The sequence below is a fragment of the Monodon monoceros genome, unplaced genomic scaffold, assembly GCF_005190385.1.
Source record: "Monodon monoceros isolate NGI ecotype Baffin Bay Population unplaced genomic scaffold, NGI_Narwhal_1 Super_Scaffold_12, whole genome shotgun sequence".
Lineage (NCBI taxonomy): Eukaryota > Metazoa > Chordata > Mammalia > Artiodactyla > Monodontidae > Monodon > Monodon monoceros.
The window spans coordinates 109047312-109065648 of NW_021703768.1; the positions used below are offsets into that span (position 1 = coordinate 109047312).

Sequence of the window (18337 nt, forward strand, 5' to 3'; positions counted from 1 at the left end):
TAAAGTAACTTCTTTTCTTTTCTTCTTTTTTTCTAGACTACCTGTTAAGGTCCTGAGTCAAGACAACAATTTTTATACCTTTCCTGGTGGTTCAGAAACGAGTCCCTGTAGAATCAAAAGCAAAGAAAGGAAACAATCTGACCTTTTGTTTGTTAGATTGACTATATAAGATACTTGACTTCCAGGAACAAAAACACAGAGAAGTAATAAAGTTATTATTTTGGCATCTTTGGACATCTATCATATTGAGAAGCCTGCTTTGTGAAGCTTCCTGAATTGAGATTTGGAAACTTCATTGGTGCTCATTTATAACTTGGACTGTAAGCATGAGTGAATTCTGGTTGTGTTTCAACTGCTGTATTGCAGAACAGCCTCAACCTGTAAGTATGAAGTAATACATGTACAGATTGGGTGGGGTGCTTATTAAACATAATGCTGGTTCTCAAGTTGAGAATTAGGACCCCAGCAATGATTGCAGGGCAGTTCTAAGGCCTGTCAGTGGAATTCTGAACATCTGGTTAAAGAAAGGAGAAAAAAAAAAGTAAATGTGTTTTGAGTAAATGCCATGTATGAGGAACTGTGCTAGATCATTGTATATGATTGAGAAGGTTACGCTCTTCTACCAAGTAGACCAGCTTCTGGAGGAGCCATGAGAGGAAAGGGAGACAATCTGAGATAGAACAGCCAAGTCGGCTTTGTAAATCAGTGGTGGAAGATGTCATAGCTAGGTTGCCTCACATCCTTCTTGATTTACCATCTCATTTTCCTCACAGCAGCTCTCTGAGGAAGATACCATTATCCTTATTTTTCAGTTGAAATAGGTTCAGTTTTTTGCGCAAAGTCATATGGATAGTAAGTAGTCTTGGCTGACTTCTTGGTACCTGCCCCACTTTTATCCCTTCTAACCTGTGCACATTTTATTACCTCTACAGAAATTCTGCCATCCACGTCCAATTTTCTCTTCATCCTTTAAGATGCCTAGATCTAATGTCAACGCTATGAAATCTTTGCCAGCTTTCCCCTGACTTAGATAATACCTCGTGTATTTCCACCAGCTCTTTTAGTTCATTTTTCTATGGTAGGATGGAACTTCTTGCATAGTAACTTAACTGTTCTATAGTGTTTCCCACCATGTCAGCTGTTTACAGGACTGTAGTGAATTCTTTACCTACTTACTGTTGTGCATTGGCATGCTGGTGGACTTTTTTCCCCCCAGCTTTATTGAGTTATAATTGGTATACCAAAAAATTGCACATAATTAATGTATACAAACTGGTGAGTTTGGACATACATATACACTCGTTGTCATCACCACAATTAAGGTAATAATCTTCTAAGGTATCCTCAAAAACAATGCATATTGATTTACAACCTCCCCCTTTTCTAGTCATATTACATACTTTCCCCATATAGTGTTTCCCCACATGGTACTGATGTTTTGTAATGCTCTTTGTCTCTGAAATGTGTTATTTTAATTAGACACCTATGCCCAGTTGTCATGTATTAATACTCTGGTATTTCCACAGTGAGCCAGGTACTGATGAAATAACAGAGAGCAAAACAGTTTCTGCTTCGTGGCTCTCATTCTAGTGGAGGAGATATTTAGTGAATAAATAGGTGTCTGTGATACCAGGTGATGGTAACTGCTCTAAGGAAAAAGAAAGTAGAAAAAAGAGGAGGAGAAATGGGGATATTAAGAGTGTACAGGAAACGCCTCTCTGATGAAGTGATATTTAAGCTAAGGTTTAAGGCAGTAAGGCACATGCTTATGTAGAAGGACTTGTGAGTACAAGAGTTCTGGAAGTGCAAGGGTTGTATGTGTACGAGGAATGTCAAAGAGGGCAGAGTGGCTGTGAGCCAGGGCTGCAGTGGTGGGAAGTGAGGTCAGAGATAGTTAAGGGCCGGGTCATGTATGGCCTTCCAGGCTGGGGAGAGACTGATTTTTACACTTTGTGAAATAGGAAATCATTGAATGGTTTTGTTCTTTCAAGTGAAGAACATATCCGTTTCTCAGTAGTTTGAATGTTTAATGTTACTGTATGCCCAGATGGAGAGTTAGCACTGCCTGACCAGACTGCATCCTGTAGGCCAGTGAGTTACCTTCTCCTTCCTGTACTCCCAGCCAGTGAGTCCTCCTCAGCAGTCTGCAATCATGTGTGTAGTGTGTTCTGCAATAAGATTCATTTCCTACAGTGACTTTTCTTCATTTTTGTTGTTGTTCTGATGTGCAGTTCTAATCCATAATAGTAGGGGTGTGTGTCTTTAGGTGATGATGTGGTAACTGCCATATAAAAAAAACAAAGGAAGGGCACTGTGCTCCATATTTTAGAGAGTCTAAGGTTTCTTCGAGGGAAATGGGGGAAGAATTGGAAGGGGATGGAATGGGTCAGTAGACAGGGGTTGCTAGAAGACCTTAGACCTTAGACATGAAAAGCATGAAAGCTGTTATTGCAGCCTGAGAGTATGAACCAACAGTTCTATGAAAGGTGGCTAGAGGAAACTCTAGGTGAGGGCATTCTATAATTTCAGGGGATTTATGTCAAACAAGAGTGTTTGCTCAAGTGTGGTGCATTTCCACCAGTACTATGCGATAAGGACCTCAGATGGCATAGATTCATGTAGAACTTCCTTTTTTAGGAATCACATTTCCACACACCCTAAATGAGGTGTGAGTATGATAGATACGTTGTCATTTTTCCTTTTTCTGGAAACGTAAATGTGCATGCTCTTGATTTGTTTAATTACACAGAAAATCACATTATGTAACCACAATCATCTCAAAACATTTAGTAGATGAATTTATGTAATAGAAATGGGAAATTACACTTACCAGTGGAAAAATGAAAAATATCCCTACTTTGTAGAAAGGCAGTGTAGAGGACTGATTCAAATGTCTTAACTGTATTGCTAAACCTAGAAATTACCAAGATTATCTTAATCACTGGAACTGCCTGTCCTGCCTCAGGAGTGGCTACTGGATTTCTTCATAGAGACAATAAGCTGCTTATACCTGAGGAGAAAGTTTCAATTTGTATACATGAGCTTGAAGACAAACTAGAAAGGCTCTTGGCATAAGGATTTTGGTGTTCCTACCCTGTTTTGTGCTGATAGCACAGTCGGGAAGTGCTGGTAAGTTAGTGTCCATAGCATTCTGGATGAGTTCAAGCTGGGAGAGGGGGTGAGATGGTAGTAGAAAGTCATTTATCTTCAGAAACTAGAATGCTTTTGTACGTTTGTAAATGTCAGAGAGGAAATGGTTTTCTTTAATGCTTTTATTAAATTGATCTTTATTCAGTTTAGATTGGAGTTTTTTAATATATACGTCAAAGTAAAACAAGCTATTTCTTAGCAAGCCATGTGGTGGCTGCCATTTATAGTTACTTAAAAAGTGACATCAGCAAAAATAATAATTCAAAAGTAGACAGTTGTATACTGAACCTCATACACTCAGCTTCAACAATATCAGTTCTTATCTGATGTTGTTCATCTCAGTGCATCTACTTTGCTCTTTTCTGTATTATTTTGAAGCCAAATTCCAAGCATTATTTCACTTTATACATAAATATGGCAGTATTTATCTCTAAGAGATGATTCATATTTAACATAACCACAATACCATTATCATACCAAAAAAGTACTTTAAAAGTTTGTTTTATATATAAATATATAATAATAAATAGTTATGAAACATATTATGAAGCACATATTACCCAAGTTAAGACATGGAGCATTGCCAACACCCCAGAAGCCCCCTAGCGTTCTTTTCATTTACATCCCTGCTCCAACACCTGGAGGAGCCACTGCCCTGCTTTTTTTTATGGTGATCACTTCCTTATTGTGTTTTTTATGATTTTACCATTTGTATATGCCCTGAGCAGTATAGGTTAATTTACCTGTTTTAACTTTGAGTGGAATTCCAGTGGATATAATTGTGTTTTCTTCTTTAATTCATTGCTAAATTTATAAGATTAATCTGTATTGAAGCAGGTAACTGAACTTCATTTCCACTTTTCTTGAACGTTTTGTTGTATGACTACACCATGTACATCCATATAGTCCTTTTGAAATTCTGAGTTGTTCACAGTATGGGACTGCTACGAATGACGCTCTTTCATGCCTTTGTGTATGTGTTGCCCGGTGAACACGTGCTTGAGGTTCTCTAGGGTATATACCTAGGAGTGAAATTATTGGTTCTGAAGTCTAAGGACATTAGTTAGCTTTTACCATGCAAGACAACATTGTTTTAAATTTGGTGTTATCAATTTGTGTTCCTACCAGCATGATGTTTTCCGACTCAGTTTTTATCAGTCCGAGAGGAAATGTTTACCCTTGCATTATCTTGCATTTTAATTTAATGAGAGTGAAAAGTAACCTGATTTTTTTAAACTTCTAGGTTGTGAGCTTCAGGATTGTACGCAAATCAGAGATTTCTTGAAATAAAATTCTCCAATTCAGCTCCTCCACACTTTTGTTCATCAGCGCATTCCGTTTGTATTATACCATAAGACGAGTTCTTTGAGAGTACGGAAAAACACATTTAGATAAATTGAAGTCCATGAAGTTAAAGACATTATACTATAGCAGCTTTCATTCTTGTATTTAGTTTCAAGTATGATGAAGCATTAATCTAATTCAGTGCTTTTTGTTTACTCTGTTTCTAGTAACTATTACAGAAATAAATGCATTCAGAAGCCACCAGGCATCTGTGTCATCCTATACACAAAATATTAGTAGGACTTAATTTAAGAAAAGATGAAAAGTAAAAATAGAAGGTCTAGTATTTTCCTTTCACATTCCAGCAGATCATTTTGAACACCCCCCAGGTGAGCATTTCCCACATTGGAGACCATTGAATACAGAACAAGTCAGAGCATGGAGCTCTAGAGTTGAGAAACAGGATTATCTTATCTTCACTGTGATAAAAATAATTATCACTGGAAAAAAAAGGGAAAGAAATGCAGGGAAAATTGTTTTTGATGAACAGGAAGAGAAAAAGACATTGTGGTCAAATAGTTTTTAAAAATATATATTTATATGGCAGATAAGTCCTAATTTAATTTTTTTCTATATGCTCATAAGAAAATACTATCTATATCTTCATAAAGAAAATGTTCTTTATTTATGAGGTCATGTGTTAAGTAGCCAGTGTGAGCTCCTATTAACTGACAGCTTACATGAATCCTGAAACATTTCTTAAAAGAGCTATTGTTTTCAAGTCATCTCACCTACGCATCTGGGAGATTGTCATGTTTATTTAGAAAACACTTTCTTCATTTACATGTTCTGTTATTTGTGTAAATGATGTGAAAGTCTGCATCTTTTCATAAGGCATTGAATTCTTAAAATGGCTAAAATTAAGGTGCTTCTGAAATACCAATAGCATGAACCTTTGCATTGTTTTGTTTTACTGATTCTTGGGTTTTATAAACATAGAAACAGCAAGGATACAGAGGATTAAGCCTTTATTTGTCCAGAGTTAGTGGTTTGGGTCCTGATTCTCACATGGCCTTGGTATATACAAATAGGAGGGAAAGTTAAGGATCTCAATTTTATTATTTTAAAAATCAAAGGGCAAAAGAAAGAAAGGAAATCAGTACCAGGCAGGTAAAGTCTAGTTAATAAACTGTTCACGGTTGTAGAAGAATAAAATGTTTATGTAAACTTGATGTAATCTGTGATTAAAGGGCAGTTAGAATTTAGATAATTTCTGGGGCCTAATACTATAATAGTATTTTAATAATTATGAAGTCAATACTATATAAGACATTTTTAGAAGCACTTCAGAATCTGTTCATCTGTGATATAAACACATGATAAAAACCATTCTGTTCTTCCATCTTTCTCTGCCTTAAACATGTTTATAATGGGTAGAAAATATTACAGATCAATTTTGTTAGCTCGCATATGCAAGACAGATTCTAAGATCTCAGCTCTATCTCCTTTAAGTACTGAGTAAAGGTTGGTCTCTTATCACCTCTGTACATAGTAAAAACTCGTCTAATTTTTTAGATATTTCTAGTGCTCATGTTCCAATTACTTTTGTAGATTGACCTTTTAGTTCCTTGAAGAGCTATTTTTTATGCTTATACTCCTCTGTTTTAGCAGGTGAGACATCATTTGTTCCTTTTCGTTTTGGTTTGTCATTTGTTAGCTGTTTTCATTTGTGAATTGAAAATAATTTTCATACAATCATAAAATTATAGTTTTAAAGGCATCTAAGCAAACATCTAGTCAGATGCATCACTCACACACAAATTTGGAAACTATTAAGTGAACTAGTAAACTAAGTTAAACCTAGTGAGTTAATGGCAAAGCCTTGGCATTTTAAGACTAGTTTTCTCTAGTATGTGTTTCAATAAATTTTACCCAAATGGACATGTATACACACATTGGATATGCAATTGAATTATAAGACTCTGCAAAAATACATCACTAGTTTTGATAAGTTATGGTGAAACCAGCAGTGTTTCAACATTTTAAAAGGTTCTTGGGAATTCCCTGGTGGTCCAGTGGTTAGAACTTGGCGCCTTCACTGCTCAGGGAGCTAAGATCCTACAAGCTGCGAGACACAGCCAAATTAAAAAAAAAAAAATTCTTGCCAGTAAATGTTAATTATTATCTGCCATTTTTACAGATCTTAGTTTGAATGCTTTCATACATATTAACTTAATGATGCTTTCATACATATTAACTTAATGATATAAGTGCCTGCCATTCTAACACACACACACACACACACACACACATCACTCTTTTTTGTGGTTTTGATTTTGTTTTATTTGTTCTTGGAGTGTCTACCTGAGTGTCTACCTGAGTAGCAGTTGGGTGATGTCCTCACTGGAGTCTTAACATGCACAAATCCTTCTGCATGTCTCCGTTATGCACATATGCATGGATTCAAAAATCATTAAGATACTGGAAATAGTATTAGCTGTCAGTCATGCATATAGGATAAACAGAATCTCCCATGCATTAAATAAAGGAGTTACTAGATGTCATTTCTCACTGACCTTAAGAATAGATAAAGTATGTATAAGCTGATTCACTTTGTTATAAAGCAGAAACTAGCACACCATTGTAAAGCAATTATACTCCAATAAAGATGTTAAAAAAAAAAAGCAGATATAGTTACTAAGAAACATAAGACAAAGTGTGCTTTCAGTAGTGCTTAGCTGTCAGAAATTGATCTCATTTTTATGAGCCCCAAAGTTATGGGTAGTTATGAAAAACCAAACAAGTTTTTCCCTTTTTTCTACCCTCTTCATAGGAGATCTGGTTTTCTGTGAGCTTAAGAGTTGTTCAAATAAGGGTTTGAATTGCAATCCCAGTGCTTACTTACTGTGTGACCTTGAGCAGATAGGAATACTGTGTGACCTCTGCAAATAGGAATAATGACACCTATCTAATAGGCTTAAATATATTAAAGTAGATAATAAAGTATATTAAATAAGGTAATTTATGTTAAGCGCTTAGCATAGTGCCTGGCATGCAGTAAGCGCTCTTATGAATGTTTAGTTGACAAATTGCAGTTTCCTCTCATTTTATTTTATTTATTTATTTTTTGCGGTACGCGGGCCTCTCACGGCTGTGGCCTCTTCCGCTGCGGAGCACAGGCTCCAGACACGCAGGCTCAGTGGCCATGGCTCACGGGCCCAGCTGCTCCACGGCATGTGGGATCTTTCTGGACCGGGGCACGAATCCGTGTCCCCTGCATCGGCAGGCGGACTCCCAACCACTGCGCCACCAGGGAAGCCCTCCTCTCATTTTAAATAACGGTTGATTTTATTTTGTTTTGTTGTGTTTTAAATCTCTGTTGGTTATTTTCAAGCACATTCTATTTGAAATGAACTGGACCTTTAAAGCTTGAAAAATTGGTCTCTTACCAGAAGTATTTTGGTTTGGTTTGGTTTTCAATTACCAGGAAGAGAGATCCAGGTGTGTAACATAGAGAGGATGTTGGACTGAGCACACACGTACGGTCTCCTCTCTCCTGAAACCCCACTTTGCATGACATTAAAGGAGTTTAAAAAACAAAAAGGGGTAAAACCCACAAAGGAAAAGAATGCAGACAAAACATAAGCATGGATGAAAGATAATAAAACACAGATGATAGATTTGGAATTTGCAGAACATAGCCACACCCAGTTGCCTGCACAGGGGGATACTGACCAGAAGCAAACCAGAGTCTTAACTGCCTTGCTCTTGGAAGGCCTGCAACTAGGCTTGAACTGCTCAGGCTGGCCTGCAGCAGATCGTTCCCTAGAGGACTGACCGGCTCTGCAGAGACCTGGTGATTTCTGTGGTTGTGGGCTCCCCAAGGAAAAAGCCAGTTCCACCATCTTCTCACCTGTCCTTGAACCCACCGTTCAGCATGCCTGACCCATGTGTACTAAGCCTCATTTGGGCGGTCGGTGATAATCAGGCATGAGGAAAGCTAAAAGAACTTAACCGAATGAAAGAACTCAGAGGAAATAGATGATACAGGGAATAGAAAAGAACTAAAATAAAGCAATAAAAACTGTGCATATTCCTCAGATGATTAAGATATTGGACCCATTAAATAAGAACAGTGTGCCTACACGGGAATGGGGACAGAAAGAACAAATTGAGAAGAAACAGTGTTTGGAAATGATATAGCTGAGATAAAGAGGTCCAATGGAAGGGCTGGAAGATAAAGAAATCTGTAAACAAAGTAAAACAAAGAAATAGAGAGTAAAAACAAAGTAAAACAGAGAGATGGAAAGTAGAAGGGAAAAGCTAAGAAAATTAGATGATCAATCCTGAAGGTTCAAAATCTGCCTAATTAGTTTCACAAAGTAGAAGAAAGGGGCATTGGCGGAGAATAAATTATCAAAGTGTTTGCCAAAAAGTTTGGGGGTTTTGTAACTTCTTACAGAAAAACCCAAACAAACTTTTTGGACAACCCAATAATAATACAGAAACATTTCCCTGAACTAAAAAACAGCGTAAGTGTTTTGGTTGAAGGCCAGTTGAATGAAAAATACCCATTCCATTTAGTGACATTTCAGACTATATGGATTAGTTGTTTAGCTTTAACCAGTTGTACTGCAAGAAATTTGTGGATGGTATTGCAACAATTAATGTTAGTTTCATAGGAAGTTAAGCAAACAAAAAGAAGCAATTCAACACAAACATAGTACAAGAAAAATTGTAGAACATTGCTTGGCTTGATTGTGAACAATATTTACAAAAAGTTAATACAAGCATTCGATTTTTCTCTTTCTATTTTATGTATTAAGTGTTTGGGGGAATTACATAACTTTTTTTGAAACACAAAGGTATTTATTTTAGAATAACTGTATATATGGTGGTGTAAAGGAAAGACAGTGGACAAGGGAGACTCCCAGACCTGCTTTAGTTAGCTGTGGGATCTTGGCAAGTAATATGCTTTCCCTAGGTACATTAGTGTCCTGTGGCTGTCAGTGACAGATTATCCAAGTTTAGTGGCTTAAACAACACAAATTTATTGTCTTTAGTTCCAGAGGTGAGAAGTCCAATTTAGGTCTCACTGCAATAATATCAGTGGTAGACCATTGTATTATACCACATTTTCTTTGTTCAGTATACAGTGATTTCCTGAAGTTAGCTCTACTATACACACACATATGCATGTATATACAGGGTACAGAAACAATCTCAAGTGGCCGTGTGGTAGCAGAAATCTCTAGTGTAAAGGGTTTAACGTACAAAAGCATTGAAAAATATATCATTAGTACTTAGAGAAGCTATTTCAGGTTGTTAGTTTTAAGCCTATTTTGTATTTCAGTTTTCATACTTGCAATGTGTGACTTAAACAAGATACTAACCTTAAATAGAAAGAGAAAAGGAAATCCCTATGTTCGCTTCAGGTTTCTCACTGAGAGAGGAGAACGTCTAGTTCCTTCAGTTCTGCATTTAGCAATTTTGCCCTTGAAAAGATCACTATAAACTTGCTTAGAGATTCCTTATAAAAAACAAATGTTGGGGCCTCCTGTGAACTTCTCATCTGTTACCAACTTTGAAACTTATACTAAGTGGGAAAAGGCTCCTTACCTACTAAACTCTAAAGGGCAAAGTAAAGACAGTACTGCACTTAGGATTGAATTTTAAGTGTGTTACCAGTAACCCACCTATTTATAAATATTTCCAGTATGAAATGCCTTGCCTTTCTGTACTTTGACTTAGATCGAAGTCCCTGCTTGTAACTCTACTTGGGTGTTTGGATTTCTCTGTGGTGATGTGGCTCTCATCTTTTATAGAATTGCCTCCTTATATAAGCCTTTTAACCTGAGGGCCACTGCTGGCATTCCAGTGAGTGCACCACACTCTAGAAACCAGAGAAGTAGAATTATCGCTTATTGTTCCCAGAGTGTATCTTCATACAGTACAAGTTGGCATACTGAAAACGTTTATTATTTTCTGAAGTTTGACCTAAATATGAGAATTTGGAATCCAAAGTAGGCTACTCAGTTATTGAAGGGCAGATTTTTTTTTTCTTAATCTTTGCAGTCTACTCCTTGTTTCTCTTCCATTTGTCTTACTAATCAAGGATTAATATTAATCTTGACATATTAATCATAGATTTTTAGTTAAGATCTTAGAAACCAGACTTCCATAGGTGGTATTATCAGCTCATATTACTACCCATGGGAAAGCTGGATCTGGCTTCTTAAACATCTGTATCCAGGACCTGGGACACTGTTAAGATTCTCAGCTCTGTCTCTTTCTTGATTCTTTGCACTTTCTGACTAGAGGTGGGTGTTTTTTCCATGATTGACCTCAGCTCCGGGTTCATCATCTCAGTTTAACCACCATGAGGAAGAAAGGACATCTCCCTTAGTCCTTCCCAGGGAAGGATTCTGGGCCCAGTTTGTGTCATGTGCACACCCCGTGGTCAGGGCTGTCGACTACTGTGGTTGGCAACCTATCAAAATCATATGGTTGGGGTCAGGAAGCGGTGATTTCCCCAAAGCAAAGGAAGTGGGTTGCTACTTCTACAACAAAGTATGTAGAAAGAAATGGTGTATGTCCACAATAAAGATTTATGCCTATTTATACAGAAGGATAGAAATAAAATGTCACTTAGCCTGAATATCTATTAACTACTCTGGTAATGTTATATAAAGCTGTTTCACATCCCTTAAGAACAATTTAAAAAGATTACTTGTTGTCGGTCTAGAATATCCTAAGCTACTGTTTAGGTGTTAAAAAAAAAAGTTAATCCAAATCAGTAAAAATAAATTGAAAACTAAGGATATGTGAATTACACAAACAGTTTTACCTTTTGGGAAATGATAAGTTTTGAATGTCAGAAACTTGAATCTCTTTAGCAAATGCTGAAGTAAACATTGATAGAATAACCAAAGTGAAAAAAATGAAAGGAGGCTAAAGACTTAATGCTAGTTATATACACCTTTAGCAGAATTCCAGTGAAGCTAGAGTCTATAAGCAGTTAGCTTCAGTTATCTTTTGACTTTTGTGCCATAGTAAGTAAACTTTGTATAAAGATAATGAGCAAAAGGTAGAGGCCTCCTGTATTATGCAGTTTATTCATATGGTTTTCATCCTACCCCCCAAATTATAAGTGCTGTGTATCATTTTGAGCACTGTATCATAACTCATTAAATATTAACAGGTCATAAAATCCTCTGTGAATCATTTTTGTATAAAGTCATGGTAATAATATCTTTTTCCCACAGTTACCTTATTATGTGTAATGGTTTTTTTTAAAGTTTTGTTGTTCTATTAATGTTTTGCTTACTATTTGTAGAGTATAAGATAATGTAATTTATATAATATTACCTCCAAAGTTGGTCAGACTCAGCAGTAAAGGAGTTCATGGACACAGATAGGAGATAGTGAATTTAGTAGCTCAAATCATCACTGATATCTGTGAATAGATATGACCTCTTTGTAATCATCCTGGTATGCTTAGGATTTATCCAGTCATTATTGGAATAAAACCATGACTCACACTTGTGATTTGTTATCTTGAATAGAAATCTTGGTAGAGCCCAGAGGTAAGGAATGAAAATGGTGAGAAGTAGATCATATGAGGGAATGATGGACCTGAAATTTATTTCACTACCTCCATTCTATAAGTAGGAGTAGGTTTTCCCTCCCACCTCAGTTTTATTGAGATATAGTTAACATATAGCATTGTGTTAGTTTAAGGAGTACAGCATAATGATGTGATAAATGAATATACTGTGAAATGCTTACCACAGTAAGTTTAGTTAACTTATCACCTTATATGGTTAAAATATTTTTTTCTTCTCATGACTTTTAAGATTTACTCTTGGCAGTAATCAAATATACACGACAGTATTGCTAACTGTAGTCACCGTGCTGTACCTTATATCCCCAGAACTTACTTATCTTATAATTGGAAGTATGTACCTTTTGATCCCCTTTACCCATTTCTACCACCTCCACCCCCTATGCCTCACCCCCTGCCTCTGGCTGCCACTAGTCTGTTCTCTGTTTCTGTGAGTTAGGTTTTTTCAGATTTCAGATAAAAGTGAGATGGTATAGTATTTATCTTTTCTTTCTAACTTATTTCACTTAGCATAATGCCCTCAGTGTTGTCACGGATGGCAGTATTTCCATCTTTTTTTTATGGCTGAATAAAATTCCATTGTGTATATATAGATACACACATATCTATCCGTATATGCATATATCTGTCTATATATAGTTATGTGGACACACACATCACATTTTCATTATCTATTCAGCCATTGATGGACACTTAGGTGGTTTCCATGTCTTGGCTATCGTAAATGTGCTGCAAGAACAGGAAGATGCATGTTTCTCTGAGATAGCAATTTCATTTCCTTCGACTGTATACCCAGAAGAGGAATTGCTAGATCATATGGTAGTTCTGTTTTTAATTTTTTGAGGGACCTCTGTACTGTTTTTCATAAAAACTGCACCAATTTATATTCCCACCAGCAGTGCGCAAGGGTTTCCTTTTCTCCACAATTCTCACCAACATTTGCTATCTTTTGTCTTTTTGATAATAGCCATTCTAACAGGTCTGAGGTGGTATCTCATTTTGGTTTTGTTTTACATTTCTCTGCTAATTAGTGATATCGAGTATCTTTTCATGTACTTGTTGGTCATCCGTATGTCATCTTTGGGAAAATATTCAGTTGTGCCCATTTTTAACTGGGTTGGTTTTGTTTTTGCTTTTAACTACTGAGTTGTATAAGTTCTTTATGTATTTTGGATATTAACTCCTTGTCACATATATTATTTGCAAATATTTTCTCCCATTCTGTAGCTGTAGGTTGCCTTTTCACTGCATTAGTTTTCTTTGCTGTGCAAAAAATTTTAATTTCATGTAGTCCAACTTACTGATTTTTGCTTTGCCTTTGCTTTTGGTATCAAATCCAAAAAATCATTGCGAAGAGTGATATCAAGGAGCTTATCCCTGTGTTTTCTTCTAGAGTTTTATGGCTTCAAGTCTTGCATTCAAGTCTTTAATCCATTTTGAATTGATTTTGGGGTATGGTGTAAGATTTTGGTCCAGTTGCATTCTTTTGCATGTGGCTATTCAGTTTTCCCAACACCATTTATTGAAGAGACTATCTTTTCCATTGTTCCATTCCACCATTCAATTTCATTCTTGAATTTCAATTTGCTTATTAGTTCTAACAGTTTTTTGGTGGAGTCTTTAGGATTTTCTATATGTAGTATCATGTCATCTGCAAATAAAGACCATTTTACTTTTTCCTTTCCAGTTTGGATGCCTTTTTTTTTTTTTTTCTTGCCTGATTGCTCTGGCTAGGATTTTCAATATATGGAAAAAAAGTGGTGAGAGTGGCCATGTTTGTCTTGTTTCTGATCTTAGAGGAAAAGCTTTCAGCTTATCACCATTGAGTTCATGTTAGCTGTGGACTTGTTATATTACAGGCATACCTTGGAGATATTGTGGGTCAAGTTACAGACCACCACACTAAAGCAAATATTGCAGTAGAGAGTCAAGTGAATTTTATGGTTTCCCAATATATATAAAAGTATATTAATATTATACTGCAGTCTGTTAAGTGTGCGATAGCATTATGTCTAAGGAAAAATACGTATCTTAATTAAAAAACGTTTTACTGATAAAAAATGCTAACCATCATCTGAGCCTTCAGCAAGTCATGATGTTTTTGCAATAGTCATATCAAAGATCACCATAACAAGTATGATAATAGTGAAAAAATGAAATATTGTGAGAATTACCAAAATATGATACAGAAACACAAAGTGAGCAAATATTGTTGGCAAAATGGTGCCAGTGGATTTGCTCAATGCACAGTTGCCACAAACCTTCAATTTGTAAAAAAACGCAGTATCTGTGGGGTACAATAAAGCAAGGTGCAATGAAATGAGACATATCTGTGCAGTCTTTTTTATGTTGAGGTATGATCTTCCTATACCCACTTTATTGAGGATGTTGTATTTTGCCAAATGCTTTTTCTGCTCCTTTGAGATCACGTGACTTTTATCCTTCATTTTGTTAATGTGGTATACCATCCTTCTATCTCTGTAATAAATCCCACTTGATCATGGTGTATGATCCTTTCATTGTGCTGTTGAATTCAATTTCTTAAGATTTTCTTGAGAATTTTTGCATCTTTGTTCATCAGGATTTTTGGCCTGTAATCTCTTTACTGACCTTGTATGGTTCTGGTATCAGGGTTATGCTGGCCTCGTAAAATGAATTTGGAAGTGTACTCTTTGATTGTTTTGGAAGAATGTGAGAAGGATTGGTATTAATTCTTCTTAAATGTTTGGTAGAATTCACCAGTGAAGCCATGTGGTCCTATAGTTTGTTGAGAGGTTTTTGATCACTGATTCAGTCTCCTTACTTGTTATTGGTCTGTTTAGATTTTCTGTTTCTTCATGGTTTAGTCTTGGTAGGTTTGTATGTTTCTAGGAAGTTGTCTGTTTCTTCTAGGTTGTCCAGTTTTTTGGCATGTAATTGTTCATAGTAGTCTTTATGATACTTTGTATTTCTGTAGTATCAGTTGTAATGTCTCCTCTTTTCTAATTTAATTTGAATTCTCTTTTTTTTGTAAGTCTAAAGGTTTTTCTATTTTATCTTTTAAAAAAGTAGTTCTCTGTTTTGTTAATCTTTTCTATTGTCTTTTAGTTTGTTTTTCATTTATTTCCACTTGGATCTTTGTTATTTTCTTCCTTCTACTAACTTTGGGTTTAGTTCGCTCTTTTTCTAATTCCTTGAGGTAAAAAGTTACATTATTTATTTGAGCTCTTAGTTGTTGTTAACATAGTTGGTTATTGCTATGAACTTCCCTCTTAGTACTGCCTTTGCTGCATCCCATAAGATTGGTATGTAATATATCCATTTTTACTTTTCTCAAAATGTTTTTTGATTTCCCTTGTAATTTCTTCTGTTACCTATTGGTTATTTAGTAGTATGTTTTTAAAGTGGGTTTTCCACTTTCTTTTCTTGTAATTGATTTCTCATTTCATACTATTGTGGTCAGAAAAGATGCTTGATATGACCTCAGTCTTTTTAAATTTATTAAGACTTAAACTGTAGCTTAACATATGATCTGTCCTCCATTTTATTAAGGTCTATTTTTGGAGTTTTATTTTGTTCTTTTGTTTGGAACATGTTCCTCTGTTTCTTCATTTTTCTGGGCTCTCTGTGCTGGTTTCTGTGCATTATATAAAACAGCCACCTCTGCCAGGTGTGACATACTGGTCACGTGTAGGAGTTGAACCTTATCATTCAGCCTGGCCCAAGGTCTTGGTTGTCTCTCAAACCTTGTGATTGTCCAAAGCCACCTCTTTGTCGTTGAGGATGTGCCTAAACCTATCAGTGTCCAAAGGGGAGGATCTCAGTCAGCACCTAGATGCAGGCTGACTGGAAGTCAGACCCTCAGGCAGCATCTTTCAAACTATGCAAGTAGACCGCTTTCACGGAAATTCTGGGAGCTAGGTATTTCTGTCTGTTCCCTCTGCACTGAGCCGTTGGGGGGATAGCTAGTTAAGAACTGGTTGATTATTTTTGTGCTGTGGGACCTGTGACCTGAAGCCCTGCTGGCCACCAAAGCCAGGCAATCAAAAAGTGTCACCCCTGGGAGGCAGCTGCAAAAGCAGTACTCTGGGTAACCTGGAATGGGCAAGAGGAAAAACATGGAGATGGTGCCCAGTGGCCTCCTTTCTGGGCAGTATCTTAGTCTATCTCTGTGTGTGTGCTAAATTAGAAGCTTGACCCTCAGGTAGTAGCTTTTAAAATATGCAAATAGACCTCTTCCAGGGAAAGACTAGGGGAGATAGGCATGTCTGACTACTGTCTGTGCACCGAGCTCTGGGGTGATAGCTGGTTGAGAAGTATTTCTTTGTTTGCTACAGTGAATAGGCTCTTCTTTTTGATGAAAACTATTGATTAAAAAACATTCTTTGGTGGCTTGTTTGTAGAGTTGTTTGTTCTTAATGAGAAAAACCATTCAGCCTAATGGCTCTCTAAATAATTTAAAAACACACACAAAAATTGTAAAATATCATTCAGGGAGTTCAAGAGATTAACAAATGTGAATATAAGGTAGGAACGTGAGCAATAGTCAAGAGATTCCAAGTGAGAGTTTGCCAGAGTTTCTTGGATTTGAAGGGAATATTAAAATATCACACACTGCTTTTCAAGGTATTATCAAATGCGTTCCTGTATTTAAAGTGATTGGAAATATGCCTGGCATGTAGTAAGACTCTTAAGAATTACCCATTGTTTTAAAATATTTAGCTGTAAATCTTCAGCACCAGTGTTTCTAAACCATTGAGCTGGTGTCCTGTTAGCCATGAACGTTCCTGGACCTGCCCCAAACCTGGTGGATTTGAAATTCTGCAAGGTCAGCAGCCTGTGTTCTAACAAACCCCTGCAGTGATTCTGATATACAGTAAAGCTTGCTCTTGAGGTGTCACCCCGTATAAAAGCTAGAACAGTGATGACAGTAGAACTACTCTATGGTAGATAGCATTACTGTAAAGCAGAAAAATAAAACAGGTAAGTAATTTTTTTTTTTGCAGAACTATGAAATCCACTAGAACTGACTATATATATATATATATATATATATATATTTTTTTTTTTTTTTTTACATCTTCATATGTAATAGGTCCTTGAGAAATATTTGGTCATAATATTGGATAAGACAAACAGTTTTTAGAGAACTGAGCTGACATTGTTTCTTTAAAATCCTTTTATTCATTCAGCAGCCATTTATTTTCCAATGTATCAGGCACAGCTGTGGTCATAGAAGAACTCTTAGCACGGTAGGAAAATCTAACTTTGGGCAGATAAATTATAATACAGTATTTTTAAGTGTTATAATTGAAATAATGAGCCTTGTGCTCTAAATACTTAAACCAGGGAATACCCAGCAGCCTCAACTCAGAAGGTTATGTTTGAGCTGAGTCTTAAGGGATGAATAGGCAGTGCCACGTGGGAATGGGTTTGGGTGAGGGCATTTCACGTAGTTTGTTGACATTGCAGCCGTAACTATTGCTTTCATTTTTGTGTAAGACTCACTAGGAAAATCCTTTTCCTTTACTATAAAAAAAATCAAATCTATTTTTATGTTATTTTAGCTTTTGTTAGTCATTTTTTCCCCACTGTTGTATGAACTGGATGGATAATAGGATGCAATTTGAAAGCAGCTCATGCACTTAGGGGAACACTGTCAGTAGAATAGTATAAAAAGTTACTGTTTTTTTAAGAAATGCCCAGTGCCTAGTTATACTCTCAATATTTCAAAAAGTTAGCTTATTTCAGAGGCTCCCAAACTTCTGTGTTTGTTGCCCTTAACACTTCAGTAATTTTTTTCATGGTGTTCCCAGGCCAAGAGAAATGCTTTATGGATTTATTTATTAACTAGTTTGGTCTAAACAACTTAGTACTTATGTTCTAAAAACTGAGTCACCATTTGAAAAAATAATACACATATATAGAAAGAAAAAATAAATTTTTATTTCTTTCCCAAATAACCTTGATTACCTATGGGATATGTGTGCCTATTAGGCTTTACACAACTCCTCAAACTGTAGGATCAGACTGAACACCACCAGCCTCTTTTCCAGTTCTATACTGACTTTTGTACAATACTTGGGCTTTTTACACAGCAGGCACTGAAAAACTGTGCTTTGCAAAGATGTGTTGTTGAAAAGAGTGTGTTCTCTAAGATTGAAATTTTGAATTATCTTGAGTTAGTTCACACAGTATTGTACGTATGTTTGTTACCGACCAGGGTTCTTGGCCTTCTTAATCAATAGAAGTTGACCAGAAGCCAGACAAGAAATTCAGGCAAGGCTTTATCGGAACCCC

The 18337-nt window shown here is 36.2% G+C and overlaps 1 protein-coding gene across 3 annotated transcripts in view; it reads left to right on the top strand.

Annotated features, from left to right (window-relative positions):
* The window catches only part of CDC42SE2 (CDC42 small effector 2), a 112713-nt gene that overhangs the window by 66439 nt on the left and 27937 nt on the right, over positions 1 to 18337 (top strand). For all 3 annotated transcript variants that reach the window (XM_029219198.1, XM_029219196.1, XM_029219197.1), the window contains one exon: positions 37 to 380. In XM_029219198.1, coding sequence (XP_029075031.1) covers positions 327 to 380 — 54 coding nt within the window. In that variant the 5' untranslated portion in view covers positions 37 to 326. The remainder of the gene's footprint in view (positions 1 to 36; positions 381 to 18337) is intronic.